Source organism: Westerdykella ornata (genome assembly GCF_010094085.1).
Source record: "Westerdykella ornata strain CBS 379.55 unplaced genomic scaffold EI97scaffold_22, whole genome shotgun sequence".
Lineage (NCBI taxonomy): Eukaryota > Fungi > Ascomycota > Dothideomycetes > Pleosporales > Sporormiaceae > Westerdykella > Westerdykella ornata.
In genome coordinates, this window is record NW_022986872.1 from 279618 (window position 1) to 302340 (window position 22723).

The 22723-nt window shown below is 55.2% G+C and overlaps 8 protein-coding genes across 8 annotated transcripts; 5 read left to right on the forward strand and 3 right to left on the reverse strand.

The window, feature by feature from the left end:
* Positions 1-86: 86 nt before the first annotated feature.
* On the reverse strand, positions 87-1012 carry EI97DRAFT_136668 (uncharacterized protein). The gene is made up of 2 exons (XM_033793164.1): positions 563-1012; positions 87-504 (listed from the first exon to the last, which is right to left on the reverse strand). The coding sequence occupies exons 1-2, from the start codon at positions 886-888 to the stop codon at positions 234-236; spliced, it is 597 nt and encodes a 198-aa protein (XP_033651664.1). The 5' UTR covers positions 889-1012; the 3' UTR covers positions 87-233.
* A 747-nt stretch (positions 1013-1759) lies between these two features.
* EI97DRAFT_444407 (cyclin-like protein) lies at positions 1760-3610 on the forward strand (the record flags this gene model as incomplete). The annotated part of the gene is made up of 3 exons (XM_033799900.1): positions 1760-2110; positions 2182-2252; positions 2401-3610. The coding sequence occupies 3 exons, from the start codon at positions 1760-1762 to the stop codon at positions 3608-3610; spliced, it is 1632 nt and encodes a 543-aa protein (XP_033651665.1).
* A 624-nt stretch (positions 3611-4234) lies between these two features.
* Positions 4235-5786, reverse strand: EI97DRAFT_469083 (26S proteasome subunit P45). Its single transcript, XM_033801692.1, has 2 exons — positions 5373-5786; positions 4235-5313 (listed from the first exon to the last, which is right to left on the reverse strand). The coding sequence occupies exons 1-2, from the start codon at positions 5605-5607 to the stop codon at positions 4379-4381; spliced, it is 1170 nt and encodes a 389-aa protein (XP_033651666.1). The 5' UTR covers positions 5608-5786; the 3' UTR covers positions 4235-4378.
* A 187-nt stretch (positions 5787-5973) lies between these two features.
* Positions 5974-10201, forward strand: EI97DRAFT_435491 (calcium permease family membrane transporter). Its single transcript, XM_033798875.1, has 6 exons — positions 5974-6036; positions 6138-6533; positions 6617-8400; positions 8451-9386; positions 9447-9609; positions 9670-10201. Exons 2-6 carry the CDS (start codon positions 6365-6367, stop codon positions 9921-9923), a joined length of 3306 nt encoding a protein of 1101 aa, XP_033651667.1. The 5' UTR covers positions 5974-6036; positions 6138-6364; the 3' UTR covers positions 9924-10201.
* A 1218-nt stretch (positions 10202-11419) lies between these two features.
* On the forward strand, positions 11420-12817 carry EI97DRAFT_347548 (uncharacterized protein; the record flags this gene model as incomplete). Its single annotated transcript, XM_033794802.1, has 2 exons — positions 11420-12402; positions 12460-12817. Coding segments are annotated over 2 exons (1341 nt in total), but the record flags the coding sequence as incomplete, so codon positions are not given.
* Positions 12818-14026: 1209 nt separating this feature from the next.
* Positions 14027-17018, forward strand: EI97DRAFT_136805 (tyrosine-protein phosphatase non-receptor type 6). The gene is made up of 3 exons (XM_033793165.1): positions 14027-14095; positions 14176-15935; positions 15992-17018. Exons 2-3 carry the CDS (start codon positions 14268-14270, stop codon positions 16829-16831), a joined length of 2508 nt encoding a protein of 835 aa, XP_033651669.1. The 5' UTR covers positions 14027-14095; positions 14176-14267; the 3' UTR covers positions 16832-17018.
* A 474-nt stretch (positions 17019-17492) lies between these two features.
* EI97DRAFT_495587 (uncharacterized protein) lies at positions 17493-20508 on the forward strand (the record flags this gene model as incomplete). The annotated part of the gene is made up of 3 exons (XM_033802441.1): positions 17493-17910; positions 18033-18962; positions 20459-20508. The coding sequence occupies exons 1-3, from the start codon at positions 17673-17675 to the stop codon at positions 20506-20508; spliced, it is 1218 nt and encodes a 405-aa protein (XP_033651670.1). The 5' UTR covers positions 17493-17672.
* A 423-nt stretch (positions 20509-20931) lies between these two features.
* Positions 20932-22460, reverse strand: EI97DRAFT_451931 (amine oxidase, flavin-containing superfamily; the record flags this gene model as incomplete). The annotated part of the gene is made up of 2 exons (XM_033800383.1): positions 20932-22250; positions 22304-22460. 2 exons carry the CDS (start codon positions 22458-22460, stop codon positions 20932-20934), a joined length of 1476 nt encoding a protein of 491 aa, XP_033651671.1.
* Positions 22461-22723: the final 263 nt, after the last annotated feature.

Genomic DNA, 22723 nt, shown 5'->3' on the forward strand with positions numbered 1-22723 from the left:
CTGGTTCTCTACGGCCTCGGGTTCATCGCTTTCAGCAGACAATGAGGATGGCGGAGATGTAGCACCGGTAGGCAGCCCGTCCGGCAGGCAAATTTGGAGGAGGCGGGTAAGAGGAGGATGGGGGAGACGTGGGAGGAGGACTCGGCGGACGTCAATGGGTGCGAGAGGGGGGCGAGGGGCCGAGTGAAGTTGGGGTTGGTGAAGGGCTGGATGGCGTTGGGGAAGGTCGGAGGTCAGCGACAGTGTAGGCGGAGAGGGGAGGCAGGACCAGGTAGCGACCGACTTGGTGGAGGAAGGACTGGAAGTTGGCAGAGACTGCAGGGGAAGCGGTTCGCTATCAGGGTAAATAATGAAGGGGGAGGGTTGAAGCTTGCAAAGTCGTGGGAATTATTATTATTCGGTAGGCCGGGCAGAGGTTGGGGCGGGTCCTTTTTGGCCAGGATGACGGCAGGTTTGGCGCTTGGGAGAGGAGAGGAGAGGCTGTGGCGCAGCCCGGGAGCGTGCCTAGTCAGTATTTAGTTTTTATTTAAGTGGGAGATGGCGTCGCGCCGGGCGATCTGACGAGATGACGAGATTAATAATAGTTATAGAAAGACCTTGATGGCGGGCGGCTCGGAGCTTTTCTGTTGTTGCAGCGACCTGCAAGATTGAAACGCGATGGTGAACCGGAGATGGTGAAGGCCATGGCCATGTACACAGTACATAAAGTAGTATGGCCCTGGCTTTTAGCTGTCGAATATTATGATTGGCGAGGGCTGCATTATTATTACGTATATTTGCTTCTTCCAAGGTTGCCTTTCGCAGTGAAGACGCCTGCTGGACCTGCCACCGGGCGATGTTGCCCAGGGCACGTCGCACGTCGGGCGGTGCAACAAGAATCCGAATCATGTCGACAATTCACCAGTTCTCCGTGAGCGTTGCAATCATGCTGCAGTCATTCACTTAGTCTCGTCGCGGCTCGTCACAAGTCGGAGAGGCCTGACAAGCACGGCCACTCTCTCGTCGGCGCATCGGGAAGCGGAGTATAGCACCATGACTATCCTCACCCCTCCAGGCTGAGACAGTGAATGCCCGCCTGAATGTCCGCCATGACGAATCCGTCTCACTGCAGTCGACGTTCTACAATGCCGTCTCAACATGCTCCACCCTGTACTATCTCCCTCGGGCCCACTTCTGCCCGTCTGCTGTAGGACCGCGCCTCGATCGAGTCCACGGTTGGCCCTGGACATGTTGGATTCGACGGGCACCTTGACCCAGCTTTCGTCAAGTCTACGTAGATGGTATGAGTTGCAGATGATGAGCGATGCGATAGTAGACGTGACTTCTGGTAGAGCCGAGTGCATCTAGCTCCAGCTTCTAAGTCCCAGTTGGGAGCGCAGACATGGACGTGCTTACGGCCATCTATCACTTGTGATACCAAGTGCTAAGGCGGGGTCGTCTGATGGCTAGGCTGCTTCAGAAAGAGGGTGATGCCAATGGCACAATTGATATCGTGATCAAGACAGCTCAGAACCTGACAATGCATGCTGAGCTCAGGGAAGAACCCTAGCAGCGAATGTGCAGGCCGCAAGCAGCCCAACCCCAGAGGGCTCCAGTCACGGTTTCCTGTTGTTCTTGTCTGGTTCAGAGGTACTCCATTTCATAAAGTCGACCTAGATCTTGAGAAATGCCGGCCCAGACGTCCCAGGCGCAATGCTATTGACACAGTGGGAAAGGGTTTTAGTACAAGTAATGCCCAGGCCCATGGCCCCCCCATCTAATGAGCAGCCGCCGTCTCTTCCTCCTCCTCCACGAACCAGTCCTCCTGCACGGGCGCAGCCTCGCCCTCGGTCTGAGCGCCCTCCAGTTCTACCTGCTGCGTCTCGTACGCCTTCAACTCGCTTGCGATGTCGGCCTCCTCGGGAGATGCCGGTGCCTTGGGGATAACGAACTTCTGGACATGGCCTTCGGCGTCGGATGCCTTCAGCGTCGGCGGCTTGTAGTTCCTCAACTCCCGGAGGTAAAGGTCCTGCACGATATCGGCTGGAGCACGTCAGGACATGTCAAGTCTGGCTTGCGGCGAGCAATTGAGGTCAAATCACCTTGGCGGACAGCAGTCGGGACGATGAAGGTGCGTCGGCTAACGAGTGCGGGTTGCTGTCGGGCAACGCGTGCCAGCGTCTGGCGCTACATGGAGGTCAGGAACCGTCAATGGCGAATGGAACAATGGGGATTACCGAAGCCCTGATGGATTGCGCAAGCATGGTGTCGGAGTAGGAGTACGGCGGGGAGCTGTCAAAATGGCACTTCGGAGAGGTCAATTCAATGTTCGGGTTGTCAGGAACCTTGGAGTTTTGCGCCACCAGCGCCAAGACGCTGCTTAGTCATTCTCCGGCCCTCTACTCTATCTACAAGTAACAGTATCTGCAACTGCTGCCTTCACATCCCCCACCCTCCACCTCCACCTCGACTTCGGCCTCCCCACTGCGAAGGCTCAGAGTGTCCCGGTTCCAAAGTCTTGCGCGGAAAACCGTCGACACAAGTCATTATGAGCTACGCTCCGGACGGTCGGCTCCTCTCGCCTGGAGAGGTATATGAACCCGCAACTCCAGCGGAACCCAAGGAGGAAGAATGGCGGGAGAAGTTGGATGTTATACTGATCTGTCCGGACTGCCGGTCGGATCCTCCAGTGCTTGTAGAGGAGTTCTCATCTGGTGACACCGTGTGCGGAGAGTGCGGCCGCGTCCTCGCCGAGCGTCTCATCGACACCCGCTCAGAGTGGCGTACATTCTCCAACGACGATCAGGGCAACGATGACCCCTCGCGTGTGGGTGACGCCGCAAATCCTCTCCTCCACGGCTCCCAGCTTTCTACAGAGATCGCCTTTGACGGCGGCCACCGTGTTCGTGAACTCGCGCGTGCCCAGAACAAAGCCACCCACGACAAGACGAACAAGAACCTCCAAGCCGCATACAGCCAGATCACCCAGTTCGTGGAGACGGCGGGCATCACCAAAGTGATTGGGGAGACGGCCAAGATTCTCTTCAAGAAACAAGATGAGGCCAAGATTCTCAAGGGCAAACCCATGGACGCCATCATTGCGGGCTGTATCTTCATCGCCTGTCGGCAGCATCAAGCCCCCCGAAGCTTCCGGGAGATCTTTAAACTGACCCGCGTGTCCAAGAAGGAGATAGGAAGGACCTTCAAAGTTCTGGAGACATACCTCAGCAAGGAGATTCGTGAACAGGAGAAGAAGATGACCAACGGTGGGCAGCTGTCCGGATTCAAGCATACGAAGTCGACGGATGCTTCCGAACTCATTCTACGTGCGTGCAACAATCTTGGACTTCCTGCCAGCGTCGGCATCACCGCTCAAGAGGCTGCCGTTCGCGTCGCCGACTTGGGCGTCGCCGCTGGACGTTCACCCCTCTCCATCACCGGGGCTTGCATCTACCTGGTCGCACATCTCATGGGCCATCCTACTTCGCCGAAGGAAATTGGCCAAGCGGTCGACGTCAGCGACGGGACCATCCGCACGGCCTACAAGCTGCTCTACCAGGCCGTGGACAAGATCATCGACGACAGCTGGTTACCCAGAGGGGCGGATCGATCGCGCATCCCGCCCGCCTAATCTGAAACAGACAAGGGATGTCTTTTCTTCATCATCGAGAGCAGGCAAGACAACATAGCCTCTTCCTGTGCCTCTTGGACGGCTGCGTTATCGTGCATTTTAGGGTAGGGATCGTGCAAGACTGTTAAATCGTCCTCAAGTTCTTTCTTTGTCTCCTTTTGTCCCTTTCTGTGGGTGCCCCTTTTGGCATCCAATTTGATACCCCCACGGCTCCACTGCAGACCGAAACGAGGAGCTTTTCTTTTACGTCCTCTACATTACCCCTTTTTCTCGTCTCCCCTTGCCTGGATAGTTTGCGAAAGGGAAACGGTGCAGTGGCATAGGGCACAGAACCTTACATATCGGCGTCTTTTGGCGCTGGGCTGGGCTGGAATGGGCGGGATGCAAGCGTTGCTTTCATACACTAGACTGGAGATGCCGCGTCTAATGGCATGGCGGCTGGCTACATACTGATGCCATAGTGTGATGACCTATAAACAAATAGTCGTTGCAGAAAATTGGAATACGTGGAGTGTTGAAAGGGCGACCTCTTGTGTGATGCATACATAAATAAGCATGAAGGCGCCGTTGGAATTCTTCAAAGTCCAGGACCTGCGTGTGGATGTCACAGTATATCAATGAGATGAAGAGAATATGCGTCTATATTCATAATGCGTGCGGAAAGCGAGGTACATCAAATGCGGCAATGAATAGATCGTACATTGGCACACGAGATGAAGACGCTCTTGTCTAGATGATCCATCTCCCTCCAAACCACCAAGCAAGCGCTCACTTCCACAGCTTGCTCAAACTCATCGCCTTGTCATCGTGCTTGTTCAGCACCTTTGCCGTCGCGAGATCAAAATCCTCCTGCGTGACGTGCACCCTCCTCTCGCGCAGAGCGTACATGCCCGCCTCGGTGCACACGCCCTTCAGCTCGGCGCCCGAACACCCATTCATCTTCTCCGCAATCTTGGTCAGATTGATCCCGCGCGTGAGATTCATGCTGCGCGAGTGGATGCGTAGGATATCCGCTCGGGCCTCCACGCTCGGCGGCGGGAACTCGATCTTGCGGTCGATGCGGCCGGGACGGAGCAGGGCCGGGTCCAGAATATCGAGACGGTTCGTCGCCATGATGATCTTGATGTTCTTGGTCGGCTCGAAGCCGTCGAGCTGGTTGAGGAGTTCCAGCATGGTGCGCTGGACTTCGGAGTCGCCGCCGGACGAGCCTTCGACGCGGCTGGACCCGATGCTGTCGATTTCGTCCATGAAAATGATGCTCGGGGCGTGTTCACGGGCCATGACGAAGAGTTCGCGGACCATGCGGCTGCCTTCGCCAATGTACTTCTGGACGAGCTCGCTGCCAGACACGCGGATGAATTTGCAGTCGGCGTGATGCGCCACCGCACGCGCAAGGAGCGTTTTGCCAGTCCCGGGCGGGCCGTAGAGTAGCACGCCCTTTGGTTGCGCTATACCGAGGGATTCGAAGAGTTCTGGGTGCTGAAGGCCTAGCTCAATGACCTCCTTAATCTCCTTGATTTGCTGGTCCAGCCCGCCGATCATGTCATACGTGCTATCCGGAACCTTTTCCACCATCATGAGGGACACTAGCGGGTCGACGGAGGAGGGGAGCATCTTCTCGAGTTTGTAGGAGTCGCTCAAGAGGGTGACGCGCTTGCCGGGGGTGAGCTTGCTGATGTCGACGTTGTCGGAGATGTCAACAACTGACGGCACAGGTCAGTATGAGGTTCGGAGAGATATCGAATGAGCGTAGATGTCGCACCATATTTGCCCTCTGGATGCACCTTGACGAGCACCTTCTTTGTGCCCATCACCTTCACGACTTCACCGACATAGGACCCGGGCTGCTGGAGCAGACCGAGCTCCTCCCGTAACAGCCGCACCCGTGAGTTGTAGTCGTTCCGCTGAGCTTCTAACCGTCGGAGCACTGCCTGCCCTTGTATGATCTCGAGTTTCATGCTCTCGATCTTGTTGTGGAAAAAGGTGTCGAGCGCCATGGTGGTGGCGGAGGTAAGACTGCGAGGCGTGCCCAGCGGAGGTGACGGCTACGGGGGGTTTGACTGCGGGGCAAACTGCGGTCGGGTAATACGAGGATGGCGATTTGAAGTGTAGAGGCGTAGAGACAGAGTGTAAGGGGGGATGAAAGCAGAATGAAGGTAATGTGTATACCTAGGTAGGTGTATGTACAAACACATGCACCGCGGTGAACTGGTCGAAGCTTCTCGGCGCTGGATCAACTTCTGTCCGTAATCAAGCCACGCCAGAAAAGGAAAGGCGTATTTGCAAGGGTGTCTCATGAGCTTCCCCGCCCGCCATGTCAATTTGAAGGGACATAGTGGTACAGGAAGGCGAACTTTTTTGAAGAAGATAGCCTTACAACCACAACCATCACCAAGGGCCTTATTCTTTTGCTGCACTGGCTGTTTCTTGTGAGTGCGCCCCGATTGCGACATATCGTCGGGCGGCGTCGCGTCAGCCGAAGCCCGTCGCGGTGCCTTGCTATGCTTGTTATGGGCGCATGCTGATCGCTCAAGTGTCATCTGCACCACCACATTCCTGGAGAGACTCCTCTCGCGCCCGGTGCCCTCAACCCAAATATCCCATGCGGCATCCTTGTGTGGGATATCCGTCGTTGCTGCAGACGACCTACCACCCCATGGCGGCCAACTAGAGTCTTAGATCCTGGCATCAAAAACGAGACAGCTCAAAACTTGATCGGACAACTGCAGCTCTTCGCAGAATCAAGTGCCTGTCATGACGGAGGACGACCGCCCAAGCAGCGCGGGCGCAAAAGACACCCCTTCGTCGAGGCTAATCGCGCCGAGTTCGAGTTCCGGCACCAGCACTCCGACGCCTGCGCAGAACACCAGTGGATCGAGCTCTGACCCGCGCTGGAGGCCTCAGGCAATACAGACCGAGTATGGTGAGTCTGTTTCCGGAGTCAGGCCTGTCTCCATTTCTACAGCTTGTAGTGAGCTTCGAGCAGCCACTTACAAAATAACACAGGGTCAATAACATCACCCATCAACCGCCCGCAACAGAATCCGTCCTCTCCGGAGCGCCCCATCGTCAGATCGAAGAAACCCCCGATGAGCCGGCGAACCACCTCCTCCAACATCCCGAAGAAGGGACAAGAATTTTCTGTAGATGATGCACAGGAAGAGGTAGACAAGGATCTGACGGAGCAGCAACAGCAGCAAGCTTCGAATGCTTCGCAGTCTCTGCGGCGGAAACCATCGACTATAAGGCGAAGGACGGCTGCCCAGGCCCCCAAGCTCACGACAGTAGAGTCCAACGAAGAGGACGCCACAGAACAGGTCGCCGGAGGTGCCCCTACGGCTTCGGCCGCGCAAGGGTCGGAAAGCAGCGAAGAAACTCTGCCAAATGGAGATGAGGGTAGCGCGACCACGGGCGAGGATGAGGCCGACCACAGCGATGCGGAGAGCTTCACTCTCAAGGACCGACAGGAAGCTATCAACGTGACACATCCTTTCGGTATCAGGATCTGGAAGCCCGCTCTATATAAGAAGAGCCGGTCTGTGCAACGGACTGCGGAAGGAGATATCCATTCATCACCGGGGTTGTTTGTGAGCAATTGGCTTCTGCTCTTTAATATTTCCTGGACCCTGGTTTTTGGCTGGTGGCTTGCGGCCCTTACCGCAGCCGGGGGCGTGGTACTCGCACTTATCGGATACAACGACAGCTGTATCGAACACGCCCATCTGCTATTCCATCTTGCGGGTTACCTGTTCTATCCTTTCGGCAAATATGTCAAGTTGATGCAGGATGAAGCATACGCGGAGGAAGATGAGGGCGAGGGTCGAAGCATTAGCGAATATGAGCAATGGCAGAGTGGAGACATTGAAGAGGGACGCTTGTTCTTTGGACCCCCAGATACCCGTGGTCTTGTCGGACGGCGGAGGAATAGTATAGACTCGACCGACGAGACGACCAGTCTGTTAGGACGGGACAGTCGCAGCAGCCTTTCCCATCAAGACACGGCGAGAACCAAGAGGAGGTTGTTTGGTCGCGGAAAGTGGACTCTTGGCCGCGTCATTTTCTTTGTATTCTTCTACGGGATTTTTACGCCGGCGTTGTTTCTGGTATGCGGGCTCTGCTGGTTCTTCGTCTTCACCATACCAATGGGCAAGGTCACGCTCCTCTTGTTCCACCACCTTCGGAGGCATCCTCTAGCATTATCCTTCCATTCAGACAGAGGCGATGTACGCCGTCCAGGAGAGTCATCGTCCATCCTGGTATGCACGTACAGAGCTGTGGGTTTGAAGTACTGGAAATACACCGTCGATGGCACCAACATCTTCCTCATCAACCTTCTCGGACTGGTAGCCTTCACGATTTTTGACTACTGGATCCTCGACGAGTTCCTTGGCCTCAAGATTGGAATCACGGATCAATTCTTTGTTTTCACGCTTGGCCTGTTATCCATTATACCTCTGGCGTATTTTATCGGCCAAGCCGTGGCATCCATTTCCGCACAGTCCTCCATGGGCGTAGGCGCAACCGTCAATGCCTTTTTCTCCACTGTCGTAGAGGTATTTCTTTATTGCGTCGCTTTGAAGGAGGGCAAGGCACAGTTGGTGGAAGGCAGCATCATCGGCAGTATTTTTGCAGGCATTCTTTTCCTTCCTGGCTTGTCGATGTGCTTCGGGGCGGTCAAGAGGAAGACGCAACGCTTCAATGTCAAATCCGCCGGTGTAACGTCGACCATGCTCTTGTTTGCCGTTATTGGTGCTTTTGGGCCGACGCTCTTCTATCAGATTTACGGCAGTGTAAGTTCCTTCCCGCAGACTCGATACGCGGTCTCACTGACGCTGTTAAGCATGAGCTCATCTGCCGCGACTGCAATTCCACTTTTGGTGATCCTCTGGAGCGGGATTGTCGGCAATGCTACTTTTCACAGACGCCTGCAGTGGACGACAAGTTCTACAAGAAGGCAGTTCGGCCCTATACGTTCCTTGCTTCCGGACTTCTATTCTGCTCCTACGTGATCGGTCTGCTGTTTACACTTAGAACGCATGCGGCGGTCATTTGGAGTAGCGAGATTGATGAGAAAAAAGGGGAACATCTAACATCAAGTCACCTCAGTAGCAGCACACACACAGAACAGCATCATCCTCATTCACTCTCTCGACAAGGGACCAGCCATCCGTTGCCCAAGACGGATATCCGAAACAGCCAGTTGTATAAGCGGATTGTGGGTCAATCCTACCAGCAAATAGGTCTCGGACCTCATGGAGAAGCGCCATCACAAGAGCAATCGGGATCGAGGTCGGGGGAGCGAACACCGCATGTGGTGCCTCCCAAGGATGCAGAGGTGGAACATGCAGCAAGCGGCTTCCAAGTACAAGGTCTTTCCGAGGAGGCCAATCAGTCGCTAGCTCGACAGATTACTGAGATCGCGGCTACTACATCGGCCATAGCCGCTCGAGATGCGACCAAGGCGCCACACAAGGCTTCGCAGATGGCACACACGCATGCTAGAAGACATGGTGAACGGCCGCATCATCACAAGGCCGCGACTCACATTGGAGAGGCGGAAGAGACTCCCCCAGGTCACACATCGGGCGGGCACGATGCGCCCAACTGGAGTCGAACCAAGAGCGCTGTCATCCTGCTAACCGCGACGCTGGCATACGCAGTCATTGCAGAGATTCTCGTCAACACGGTAGATGTGGTTCTGGAGGGTTCTCACATCGACGAAAAGTTCCTAGGGATTACGCTTTTCGCGCTTGTCCCCAACACTACGGAATTCCTGGTATGTTATGCGCATTTCGGACGTGTGGCCCGGACCACATTTGGCTGACCTCTTGTCCAGAACGCCATCTCTTTTGCAATGAATGGGAACATTGCTTTGTCCATGGAGATTGGTTCTGCATACGCGCTGCAGGTCTTGCTCCTTCAGATACCCGCCGTCGTGCTGTTCAGTGCCATCTATGGGAATACGCTGAAGCCGGACCAGATCCTCAACCACACCTTCAGTAAGCCCATCCGCGCCTGTTGACACTGGGATTGCAGCGCAGCGACTGACAGTGAGACAGCCTTGATCTTCCCGCAGTGGGACATGGTGACGGTGATTCTTTGCGTGTTCCTCCTCTCGTACATGTACGGCGAGGGGAAGAGCAACTACTTCAAGGGCTCGATTCTGATTCTGTCGTACATTGTGGTGGTCGTCGGCTTCTTCCTCTCGGGCTTCGACGACTTTACAACCAAGGGGGTCAATATCTCCGATACTCTGGCGGTGGGGAGTCGGGTGAATCGGCAACTGCAAGGGTTGTCTCATAAAGAGCTGTGATGACGCAAGGGACATGGCGAGCGGGGTGGGTGTATATAGAAGGGGGTGGGTTGTGGATAGTGGGGTGTCGCGCGATTTGGGTCTTGTAGAGCAGAGGGTTGCAAGTATACTTCTCAGCGTTTTATTGTACAGTCGTGGCATTTCATGGCGCATAGCACAAGAGTCATTAATATTGGCGCATCGACGTTGTGATTTGTATAGCGGTCAATTTTAGGAGCTATTCGTCCTCGCCTTTTGACTAGGTTATGAACGACGGCAGCTGAAGAGGTATCCAGGTCGAGGTTCTGATTACCAATGTCTTCTACAACGGGGCGCAGCAGCAACACGCGTCCTGTGTGGCGTCTCACCCAAGTACAGTACCTTGCAACAACTGGAGCTGTCTAGCACTGGACATGGGGATTGCTGAGCCCGCAATGTTCCACTCCATCGCTCTCCCTGGTAGATGATTCGTGGTGAATGGAATGCTGACGACGGTTTCAGAGGACGCACTGCGGCTTCCCACGTCCAATTGGACACGCCGCTGCAATTCCTCTGTAGGAGGACTTACCTACCCAGCGCAAGTCCCATTAGCTACAACCCAATCATGCTACAGGTAGAGCTCTGTTTGTGAAGTTAGTATACCTAGATACAGGGGCAGCTACAAAGCGAATTGCAAGACATGCTATATTGCTGCGCCCTGTTAGGTGCTGAATTGGACGTTAAAAACAGCAGTACAGACGAGGTACGGAGTACAGAGGGGCGTTCAGACGGATCTATATATGTGGAGAGAAGCAGTACATATGAGCAGGCCTTTCATGTTGCGCGGTAAGGTGATGGTTCCGAGCGCCGACTTGGGTTAACCTTGGAACCGTGGAAGTGTGGGGAGAAGCTGGATCCCTGCTAGTGTGACGCTAAATAGCGACGGGCCATTCCGGATCCGACTGGCGACGTCGTCGATCCATCGATCCATCTGCGCCATGGATTCATCCATCCAACCCATCATCACCTGTAACACGACAACCTCCACCCACCTTAAACCCCCCCTCACAATCTACTTCGCAGTCGAACGCTGGCGTTTGTCCTCGCTGTTGTAGCCCGCGCACTCTCCACCATGGCTGCCGCCCACTCCAAACCTTCCTTCGCAGTGGCTTGAGCTCCTCGCACTTTCCGCCACGATTCGGCCCCGTCCATCCCGTCCATTGCTACTCCGGCTCGGTGTTTACCACGTTTACCACTGTACTACTACATCCGTACACAGCAGAAGACACCGTACGCACCCATGGCTTGGCCTCTGATATGGACGCTCTTCGCCATGGCCGGCGCGAGTATCATCGCCACAGACGCCCCCAGAGCCATCTCGATCTATGAGGGCAGATACATGATGCAAGATCTGAACTCGAAGCAAAACGTATCAGAGCTGATTCCTCTGACCCGCGACGCTTTGCTGCGCAACGTTGGTACCCTGCATCTTCGCTGCCAAAGCCTCGACTAACCACCATGACCCGCAGAAATCACCTCTGGAAGGTGACTTGGTCTACCTCAACGCATCCACGCTGACATCCCTTCGTGACCGCCATGTCGCCTACATCAGCTGCGACCTCGAGCATTACCCTACCAACAGCGCCGATCCCGCTCTCGACATGTTGAAGCGCGCCATGGACGCCGTGAACCTCTCGGCAGCTGTCTTCTTCAGCACCACGCACAACTTCTGCAGCTACACCGAAGTCCCTGTGCTCCCGCACGAGTTCCCCGTCTACTCCATGACGGACCGCAATGTCTCGGCTGATGTGCTGAGGGTAGTCAACGACATCAACCCGGCCCTCATCTATCTGGTGCACATCCGCAGCATCGAGCGTCGCCAGGAGTCGCAACCAAACAATCCGCTGGGGCCCTCTCCTTCGACCGCCGTCGCCATGATTATCCTATATTCCATCACGGGGCTCGTTACCTCCTTGTTCCTCGTCATCATCGTCGCAGGTGCCGTAAGGGCCCATCGTCATCCCGAACGCTATGGCCCACGAGATATCCTTGGACGCCCCCGGCAGAGTAGGGCCCGAGGGCTGGGAAGGGCCATTCTGGACACGATACCGATTGTCAAGTTTGGCGAGCGCGAGCCCCAAAAGCCGACCGATGTCGAGATGGGACCAAGACGGGAGGTAAGCGACGCGGAGCCTGTCGAGGGTGTGATGACAGAGCCAGATCAAGCCCGGAATCAAGGAAACGCTCAAACCCCCGAACCTGCTGGTAGAACGGCCAGCCCTGGAGAACCCGAACAGGCCCGAGAGGGGAATGTTTCGGAGGAACGATCCGGTATTGCACCCGCCGAGTCTATGGGGGCGACGAGGGAAGGCGCTGCAGAGGAAGAGAGCCTGGGATGCGCTATATGCACCGACGACTTTGTGAAGGGGCAGGACCTCCGGGTGCTGCCTTGCGGGCACAAGTTCCACCCCGAATGTGTCGATCCCTGGCTCTTGAATGTCTCTGGAACATGTCCCATGTGGTGAGTAGACTGCTCGCTGTCGAAGTTTTGGTCTGGAACCGGAGCTAACTCAACCAGCCGGGTCGATTTGCGTCCAAGCACGTCGCGCAGCTCGAACGGGCATGGGGATACGGACCAGGATGGGCTGGCACCTCCATTGCAGCCCGACGATGGGGATGGTGCGCACCGGCGGAGGTCGGGGCTGCGGGACATTGTGCTCTTCCGCAACCGGCCCCATGCCTCCGCCGAGGAGCGCATCTCTGCCCTTCGCCGTCTGCGGGACCAACGTCGCGTCGAGCAGGCAAACACGCAAAGCAGCGCGGAAGTGGGGACAGCCGACCAACGACGGAGCAGAAGGTTAAGTGCACGTTTGAGCGACGTTTTCAGCTCGCGGACGAGGCGGCAGCATGGGTCGCAGGAGCGCCAGGAGCGCCAGGAGTCTCGGGAGGCTCGAGGAGAGGAGCGGGCGGAGGAGGAGCAGGATGCAACCATGACGCCGTCGCCTGCGGCTACGGGGGCGATTCCTTCGGCTCAGTCTGAACGTGCTGCGGAGGTTACGGGCAGTATCGTAGAGGGGCCAGCGAGGGAAAGATCGAGTTGAGGTGGGGAGGGCAAGGGGTATGCTTTGGTTGGGAAAATGCATTCGGTGTTCAACAATGATTACCATGGCGTCTGGCGGGGAAAAAGGGCCAGGTCGTCGTCCATGGTTGGCGTTTTGGGAAAGGAGTGGATTCCATGTCGGGTCTGCACATAAGCTGCAGCATGATGCTTTTCCTTTTAGTATCTGGGAGTTTGGCAGGACCAGCGGCAAGGAGTATGCATAGGGAGAAGGGGGGCTTTCAGGAGGGCTTCCTGCTCTGCTAGACAGACGGGGTAGTGATTTCACGATGATGATGATGATATTGATGATGTACTGTTACAATGGATAGCGAGATTTGGAGCCGGTGACGTCGAGCTTGGAGAAGGTATGCTACTGTAGTGGTCATGGACCAGCAATAGCTGTGGGATGCATCTCGTGAGGGGGCAAAGGTCACTCATCCATCATGTTTTTGATCAGGAGGTTCCTACACAATACTCTGTTAGGAGGCACACTTCTGTCACAGGGCGGGAAGACGTTCAGGCACCACCTGCAAGAAGGGTCATGCAGGGTCTGGAACGTGGCGTCATGGCTTGCTAGAAATGGCTAAGAATAATACCAGGTGCAGTAGGGCTGGAAACGTGCTACTGTTTGTAACGATTTAGAATGTTATTAGTAATTGCAGCCGCGAGCTAACTGAGTAACGGCAAGTACACAGTTAGGCAGCAGAGTACTAGATACTTACAGGTACACAGTAAGGCTAGCTTCTACTCTCCCCTCTCTTCAACTATTTGCAACACGCATACACAGTATACTGTGTAGACCGTGTCCGGTAGATATCCGTAAGCAAGTTCAATACCGGCTCGTTCATAACATCCCACGTTCATGTAAACTATCCATGCCCTAGCGCCCAAGTGCCCAGCCCAGCGAAACAGGGAACCAACCTTGGAAAAAGGAGAAGGGCCAGAAGGGCACGATTCTGCTCCTTCACAGTATCATTATTCCCTCCTTTTCCCGACGCTCCCTCTTCCTCTTCAGCCGCTGCCCCTCCCGTTGACTCTTACTTATTGGTCTTCACCGGTGCTCCCTCCCTATTGCCTCAGTTGTATACTATTATTACGGAGTACTCTGTTCATTGTTGGTGGACCCTTCCAGCCGCTGCCGCCACACGCTAGCCGCACGCGACTCGCTGACGTCTGAACTTTGCTGTTGTGCAGGAAACCGGCTGTGATGTCATTTCCATTCACCCTCAGAACCTTTCCTCTACCTCCACCAGTCCCCAACACCTTGCCCAGGTGCCAATAGCGCCATGTCGGCCCCTTTACTTAGAGAAGCCTCATCGCACTCGTCGCCGCACATAAAAGATCCCAGGACGCCTGCTCCAGTCGCCGACGATCCATGCGCAGCCAGCCCCAGCTACTTCGGCGTCAGAGTAGATGGATCCGATCACTTTGCCTCGGGCACCGCTCATCATGTCAATTCCAACTGGTGCTTTTCTCCAAACGTTCGCTCCATCGCTGCCGCCTCGCCTCGAATCATCCCCGTCGACCATAATCCAGAGTTCAAGGCCTTCAAGAGACAATCCGAGGCCAACAAGGGCTTTGCTTTGGGTGGCTTTGACTTCTCTCGTGCGACGCCCTCGACGTTGCCCAAGGGTCCCTTCTTCCAACCCATTGCAACCCCAAACCCGTCGAAACCCGTCACTCCGTCGCCCCAAGTATCCCCCGATTGCGTCGAGGCGCCCAAACCACAGCGTTCTCCCAAACGTCTCCTCTCCTCGACCGAACCCCAACTCCTCACCGACCACCCCCGAAGAGAATCTCCCGCGAGCTTTCTAGATCAGGAAGGGTTTGGTCGCACGGATGAGGTCGCCCAGTTCGCCGACACCCGCCATGCTACCTCGTCGCTCCCACCGCCAAGTTGCCCTGCCATCCTCCGCAGCGTCAGCAAATGCCGAGCCGATACCCTCCCGGCAACCCCAGACCAGGGCAGCGGTCCAGGCCCAACGCTGGCTTCCCCGCAACACGTGGTGAACATACTCGAATCCGCGCAAGAGCAAGTCCTGCTACTTGATTTACGCGTGTCCACCCATTACGCCAAGTCACACATCAACGGCGCCCTGAGTTTATGCATACCCACGACACTGTTGAAACGGGCGTCTTTCAATGTCAGCAAACTGGCAGAGACTTTCAAGAATGAAGAGGATAGAGACAGGTTTGAACGTTGGCGAAGTTGCAAATCCATCATCGTCTATGACGCCAATTCGTCCCACATCAAAGATGCCATGACGTGCACCAACACTCTCAAGAAATTCATCAACGAAGGCTGGACCGGCGGTTCCTATATCATACGTGGTGGCTTCACCGAATTCTCCGCAACCTTCCCCTGCTGGGTCACACAGGGCTCGTCCAATGGCTCAGCTTCACCGTCTTCCTCGTTACAGATTGGTTCGGATCGGCCCGCTGTTGCCCCTGTCGTCGGTGGATGTCCCATGCCCGCCGCGCAGAGTGCCGCGAATCCTTTCTTTGGCAATATTCGCCAAAACATGGACCTCATCGGCGGCGTGGGCCAGATGGCCATCAAGCAGCCCGCAGGCATGACAAAGTCGGTAGAAGAGGAGCTGCCCCAGTGGCTGAAGGGCGCAGCCGATGAGAAGGACCGCGGCAAGCTGGTGTCGGACAAGTTCCTGCACATCGAGAAGCGCGAACAGAAGCGCATGCAGGAGGCGTTTGGAAATGTCGTGTATTCGTCCGGTGCCGACAACAGGGCAGAACACGTCGAGCGGATTCAAATCGCAGGGCTCGAGAAGGGCTCCAAGAACCGGTACAACAATATATGGCCATATGAGCACTCGCGCGTCAAGCTGGAAGGTGTCGCGAAAGGTGACTGCGACTACGTCAATGCCAACTACATCAAACCTAGCCTCTCCAACAAGCGTTACATAGCTACGCAGGGACCCCTTCCTGCAACCTTCAACGTAAGGCGATCCCGCCGATTTTTGGCTCCGTCCGACCGTGATACTAATGGAATCAGGACTTTTGGAATGTCGTCTGGCAACAAGACGTTCGCGTCATTGTCATGCTGACCGCCGAGCAGGAAGGCGGCCAGGCGAAAGCTCACAATTACTGGTCTGAGCGGCAGTACGGCCACCTGTTCCTGAATCCACTGGGAGAACATAGGGCGTCTCTCGAGCCACACAGGATACGGAGAAATCGAGACCCATCACGGGCAATGCCGGGGCAGCGACGGTCGACGAATCCTCCCAAACCCACGAATCTCTCCAGGGAGGCGAGCCATTCCTCCTCCCAGACTACGGAGCAGCCCTACGTCACGGTGCGAAAGTTCACGCTGTCGAACTCGGACGAGCCGTTTGAGCGGATGCGCGAGATCACGCAGCTCCAGTATTCGCACTGGCCTGATTTCGGCGCTCCCGCACATCCAGCCCATCTGTTGGGCCTGATTGAGCAGTGTGACGCCGTCGTGCGGCAAGTCAATGGCGGATCAGCGTCGCAACCCGACCCTCCGAATACGAGACCCGTTCTCGTGCACTGCTCCGCCGGCTGTGGACGTACCGGAACTTTCTGCACGGTGGACTCGGTCATCGACATGCTGAAGCGACAACGGCAAGCGCGCAATGCTCGCCAGGCCCGCAGCAGTGCTGGCGTGGAGGTCGCGGATCAGCCGCCTTCATCTTCGGATTCCGGCGGCGTGGAAGGCAATTGGACGCTGCGAGACGACGTGGATCTGATCGAGAAGACGGTGGAGGATTTCCGCGCGCAGCGGCTCAGCATGGTGCAGAGCCTGAGGCAGTTTGTGCTGTGTTATGAGTGTGTGTTGGAGTGGCTTGTGGAGCAGCATCCGAAGTCTGCGTAGGTGCGCCATGTCACGGCCGGCGTCAGTGGCTTAGGGCGTAGAGGTAAGATAGAGACGTTGCTTGCATTCCTGCATATTGTGCATTCCTTGGATATGTTGGATTTTGACGAGGATATGGATGCACACTCTTGGGTAGGAAGACTCTCGAGGGTCGGTCCATCGGTTGCATAGCGTGGTGTCGTTCTCTTCTCCTCGTCTCCTCCTCTTCTTCTTCTTCCTCTCCTTCTTCCTCCTCTCTCTTCTTCTTACTATATCGTCTTCTTCTTTTCAGATTTTCCTTTTCCTTTTTCTCTCTCTTTTATCAAAGGCAAGCATTGTGGTGTCTGTGTGTATCTAGACGATTGGACGCGCTGTTTCTGCATACCCTACTTTTGATGGGATGGGGAGGGAGGCGTTTGGCGTTTCCGATGTTGGTTGTGGGGGATCGGAGAGCAAGCTACGATGTACTCTGTACAAATTTAAAGATGGCAGTTGGAATTATATCCTTGTTTGAAATCGAGGTTACCTCGGCATCATTAGCTTGTCCATCTCGGAGGTATACCGCCAGTCCATCGCTCGCAGGTCAATTGTAACAGGTGGGAGGGGTTTCTGTAGGTCACGTGGACACGCGTACTTGAGCGCGCGCGGGCGTACCCAAGCCCGTGTTCTTGTGAGAAGCACACCCCGCGTTTCTTATCCACCTGCACCTTCATGTCCTCGCCTTCACCTTCACCTTCATCTTCACCTCACAATCCGTGCGCATTGTATAACCAACCAAGAGAGCCCACCGTGCTGGACGGGCCACATTGTCAATACTTCTCACATTCCGCATCCGCGCCCTTCTCCAACTCTCCACGGAGAAATGGCCCGACGACATAGAGACAGAGATATGGATGTCGATGACACGTCGACCCGGCACGCCTATTCTAATGGTCACGGTGATCGCGGGCAGGGGGACGCGGGCATGGGCGACGATGCTGAAGCAGAAGGAGGGGGTTACAGCAACGTACATCGCGCCTTCTTGCAGGCGTTTCTGGCGCGGTCGGTCATGAGTGGGGAGGAGGTGAGGGCGGTATTGGCGAGGGTCATGGGGGCGGCCGGTACGTCTTTTTTTGCTTTGGTTGCCTTTGGGGTGTGTGTTTGTGGTCTTGTTTTGTTATATGCTAGACTGTGCAAAGAAAGGATACACACCACAGCGAGACGCCAAACTAACCAGACCCAGATCCCTCCCGCCCCACGCACCCCAACGACATCACCACCCCGCTCCTCACCCACATGCTCCAAACCATCAACGCGCGCCTCGCACCCCTAGACTACGAGATCCGGTCCACCCGCGACCAACAACAATCCCTTTCCCGATCCGCCTCCTCCTCCTCGTCCTCCATGTCCGCCCCCGCCAACGACTACGTGTACGCGCTCGTCAACACGGCGTCCGACGCCCTCACGCAGCTGGCGACGGAATTCTCGGCCGAGGAAATCGCGTTCGTGAAGAGGGTGCTAGACACCATGTTTGAGGCGGGCAAGAAGAGGGGCAAGGAAGTCATGGCCGTGGAAGCGATGGAGGCGCGCCGGTTGGCCAAAGTGCGGAGCGCGGGGAGGACAACAATGTCCCAGATGCAGATGCATTTGAATGGAGATGGTGACGGTGCGGAAGGAGGAGGAGGAGGAGGGGCGGATGGAGAGGCCTCTGCTGCTGCTGCTGCACCGGTGATCAAAGGCATCGATCTCGCTACCGCCGATGCGGTGCTGTCCACCCTCGTCGACCAGGGTTTCTTCCGCAAGCAGAAGCTCGGGGGCGTGCAGTGGTTCAGTCTTGCGCCGAGGGGCATCATGGAACTGAGGAGTTATCTAAAGGAGATGTATAATGATGCCCCCGCTGGCGAGGATGGGGATGATGAAGACGAGGATGACGAGGAAAGGGTGGTGAGGATCAGGGATTGTGAAGGTTGCAGGGAGATTGTTACGTGGGGTCTGAGATGCGCCAGGCGGGATTGCGGAGTCAGGTTTCATGATGGGTGTGCGGGGCAGTATTTTGGGAGGAGGAGGGGGGGAGGGGAGGAGGGTGGGAATGCGGCGAGGTGTCCGAGTTGTAGGACCGAGTGGACGGGGGATTGTTATGTAGGTCCGCGTGCGGTTGTGGGTGCTGGTGGTGGTGGGAGTGGTGGGAGAATATCAGGTGGAGTAGGAGGGAGGGTGTCGAATGGACGGGTGTCGAGCGGCGGCGGCGGCGGCGGCGGTTGTGGTGGTGGTGGTGGTGGGAGGAGACGAGATGTGGATGAGATGGAGGACGAGGGGGACGAATACTGACACCGTAGTCGAACGGTATAACCATAAGATTGTTCACTGCGGAAATGATACCCTTGCCTTACCAGCTTGCGCACTCCCACTTCTCAGATCCGGGGTTAGCTGGAGCCGTGGCATCGACCTACATTAGCACGTGTATCGACCCTTGAGCGTAAACAAAAGCAGAACTGGATGAACTGGACCCCGAAGACAACCAACCGATCAGTGGTAACAAGTCGAGGTCCCAGCCCAGCGTCTGTTCTTGGAATGGGAACATGGGTGTTAAGGTTGGCTGGTAAGGACTGTTAAAGCAAAACACAGCAGTCAGGATCCGCGGAAATGAAGAAGAAGAAAAGGAAAGAAAAAAAAGGCGCGTACAGGTTCAGAGGTAATGCGGAGTTTAGGATACCAAGTACCTGCCCTGCCCAGTAAATGGAATCGTGTGCCTAGCGTATTTGCAGGTTGGAAACAGTAATTAGACGTGCAGCATGCACGGCTGGCTCTGTAGATCTTTTTTGTAGGGGGTGGTTAGGTGTAGTACTGCGGTGTTTCTGGAGTGCTCTATTTGCGCAGTGCTGTAGTGCTAGAGTGTTGTAATGGTGGTATACTTGCGTAGGATATCTATATCCCTCCTGTTTTTTTTATCATGGGTTCTTCGTTGTATACGAGACACGACACTGTAGACTCTAGATACTAGACACTAGACACTAGACATTGGATATCAGACATTGGACCAACGCTTTCGTTAGTACGACAGTGTCCCGACCATATATACAGTCCGCACTCAGTATATCGCTCCGTCCGTACGTACAGCTACCCCTTTTCATACGATACCGTACTTTCAAAAACAGGAGACTAGCTATATACAGCAATACAGCAATTATAACTAAAATCCATATAAATGATTCTAAAATAGAGAAGTCTTATACAAATTTACATTACTAGAAATCGTACAAGTGTAGATAGGAGAATTTCCTATTTGCAAGGTTACTATGTAATTGCCGAAAACAGATAATGTTAGAGTCTGTTTATATATATCTGTTTCCTGGACGAAAAGTTAAAGGCACAGGGGACTAGTTAGGAACAATCGTTGGGAATACGGATCCCTTCCTTCTGTATAGTACAGTGGTTAGTTGGATTTTATCCCGCTCCTGGATGGCTGTCGGAAGCGTGTACTGGACACGCGAGCTGGACGCTGGCTACGCTCTTGATGAGTATGGGTTGATACAGACACCGTTTCACGCTACGTAGTCGTCAAGGTATTTTTGTTGTATCCCGTTTTATTATTATTGTCGATTGGCGTTAGTTTCAGGAGGCGGGAGAGAGAACCGGGGGGGGGAAGGGGAAGAGGAGATTAGGGGAAAGAAAACGAAACGGAAGAGGAAGGAGGGAGAGACAAAGGGGAAAGAGAATAATAGAGAAAGGAGAAAAAAATTAAAAGGGGAAAGAAGGAAAAAGGGGACAAGTGATATATATACCTGCAGGATGGACTAGTTTGCAACTTGATCGTTTAAGGCTTTTATTTCTCTGAATAGTCAAAACTCACTTAGTTACGATGTTTACATACACGTACTTTCACCGTCTCGATCCCTCATAAAATTTCCCTGAAAGAACCAGCAGAAGGCGCAGACTTGGTTATTTACGAGAGCTCATATCTAGAGCAAACCAGGCTAATGAGTGCCACGCATTGAAAATAATCATGCTAAACGACTCCGAACGGAGAAACGGAACTTATATAATTAACCGCACCGAAAGGCAATTACGACATCCTCCTCCTCCTAGCCAACATCTCTCCCCGCTCCTGAAGTCAAGCCGAAGCAGAAGAATGTCTTCTACTCCTACCCCAGGGCCGCCAACAACCCGGGCAGCACCTCCTGCTCCGTAAACCTCCAAATCTCACTACTGTCCTGCGTCCGCCAGCTCGCCCCAGTCCAGAATGTATTCCTCTTCCCCTGCAGCGCGTACATCTTCCCGTAGTACCCATTCCTGGTATCCTCGGGCGCGAATTGAACGTAAAAGGGCAAGTGCGACGAGAACTCCACGAACTCCGGCTCTGTCTGGTTGAACGTCTCCGGGTTGGCGGCCTGGAGCTGCTTGATCCCTGCAATGATATCCGATTGGACTTGGCTGTCAGGAACGGGTTGGGACAGGGTCGAGCGCGGGGTGCCGTAAAAGGCGATGTGGAGCCCTGGAGCCGGCGAACGCTGGATCTCGTACACGGCGGGCAGTTCGGGGAAATGGTACGGCGTGTCTTGTTTCCTGTTGAGGACGGAGAGGTCGTCGGAGATACCCGTGTTCTTCACAACGCTGGTGCAGTAACCCCCCTTGATGAGGCGGCCGAAGACGCTGAGCTCTTCGTCGTTGGGGGCGAAGGGGCCCAGAAAGTCGAGTTTCGGGGGAATGGTAATGAGGAGCTTCTTCGCGCGGATGAGTCTCCTGCCCGAGGGGGTGCGAACTACGAGGTGGACTGGCGGGGTGTTGCGGGATGGGCGGAGAGCGAGCTGGACTTCGGAGGAGAGGAGCAGGCTGGAGGTGGAGAGAAGCTCGGCTTGGGCGTTGGCGTAGAGTTCGCTGTTGTTGTGGCGCTGAGTGGTGAGGAAGCCGCCGGTTTGCAGCTGCTGGACGAGGCTCAGGCCGAAGTAGCGCATGATTTCTACCGTGGGAACGGTCAGGATGTCTCCTAGTCCGGGGTCGTATTGAAACATGGTCGGCAGCACGGCCTCGAGGTTGTATTTCTGGACGAACTCGCCGAACGGCATGACGAGGTCGTCAGGGACGGGATTGGGAAGAAACATTCCATCGCTCAGCCGAGGGTACTTGAGAATCTGTTGGGTGTAGCCTGCGAACGCAGCGCCGACTGCCTCAGGACTGAGCGGTGTGATATTGACACTCTGCCCGGTCCTGAAATCGTAGTCCCCCGACCGTGGAGGAGGAGCACTGGGATCGATGTCGGACCCTGCTTTGATGAGGGGGACGTTGAGTCTCTCGAAGTAGGCCCTCACGATAGGGGTGTCGTGCCAGACTATGACGCCGATGTCGATTGGCATGCCGCTGACGGGATCCGTATACGTCTCCGTGTGCCCGCCAATTCTGGCCTTCCTCTCAACCACAATCACGCTCTTGCCTTTGTCCTTCAAGCTGATTGCCGAATAGATACCTGGACCATGATTAGAGCGACGCCACTCGTTGGGCGACAGAGTGGAGAGCTACCAGCGGAGCCACCTCCAATTATGGCGACATCTCGATCAATGATCTGGTCCTTCTTGTAGCTCCAAGCATCGAACTCCGGCGGTTCATCGGGTCGAGCTGAAGTATGACGAGCGAGGTATATGAGTGTGAGCCATAAAACGGCCCTGAACGGGGACATGCTTCTTGCACGTCTTGTCGCACGGTGACTGGTATTGGTTAGGGGAGTCGTCAGACTCTGGAGGAAATTAGGACCGTATTTGATGGTAATTGCACTATCGTGACTGTTGTAGAGTTGCAAATGGGCGATGCGACCGCTGAGACGCTTATATACTTCCAGGCTGAGAAGCTTACTCGCATTCATTGATGAATCTACTCGGTGAGACCCGCAGAAGCAAGCACGCCTGACTGGGCGTAAACACTTCGCCACCAGATACTTAGGAG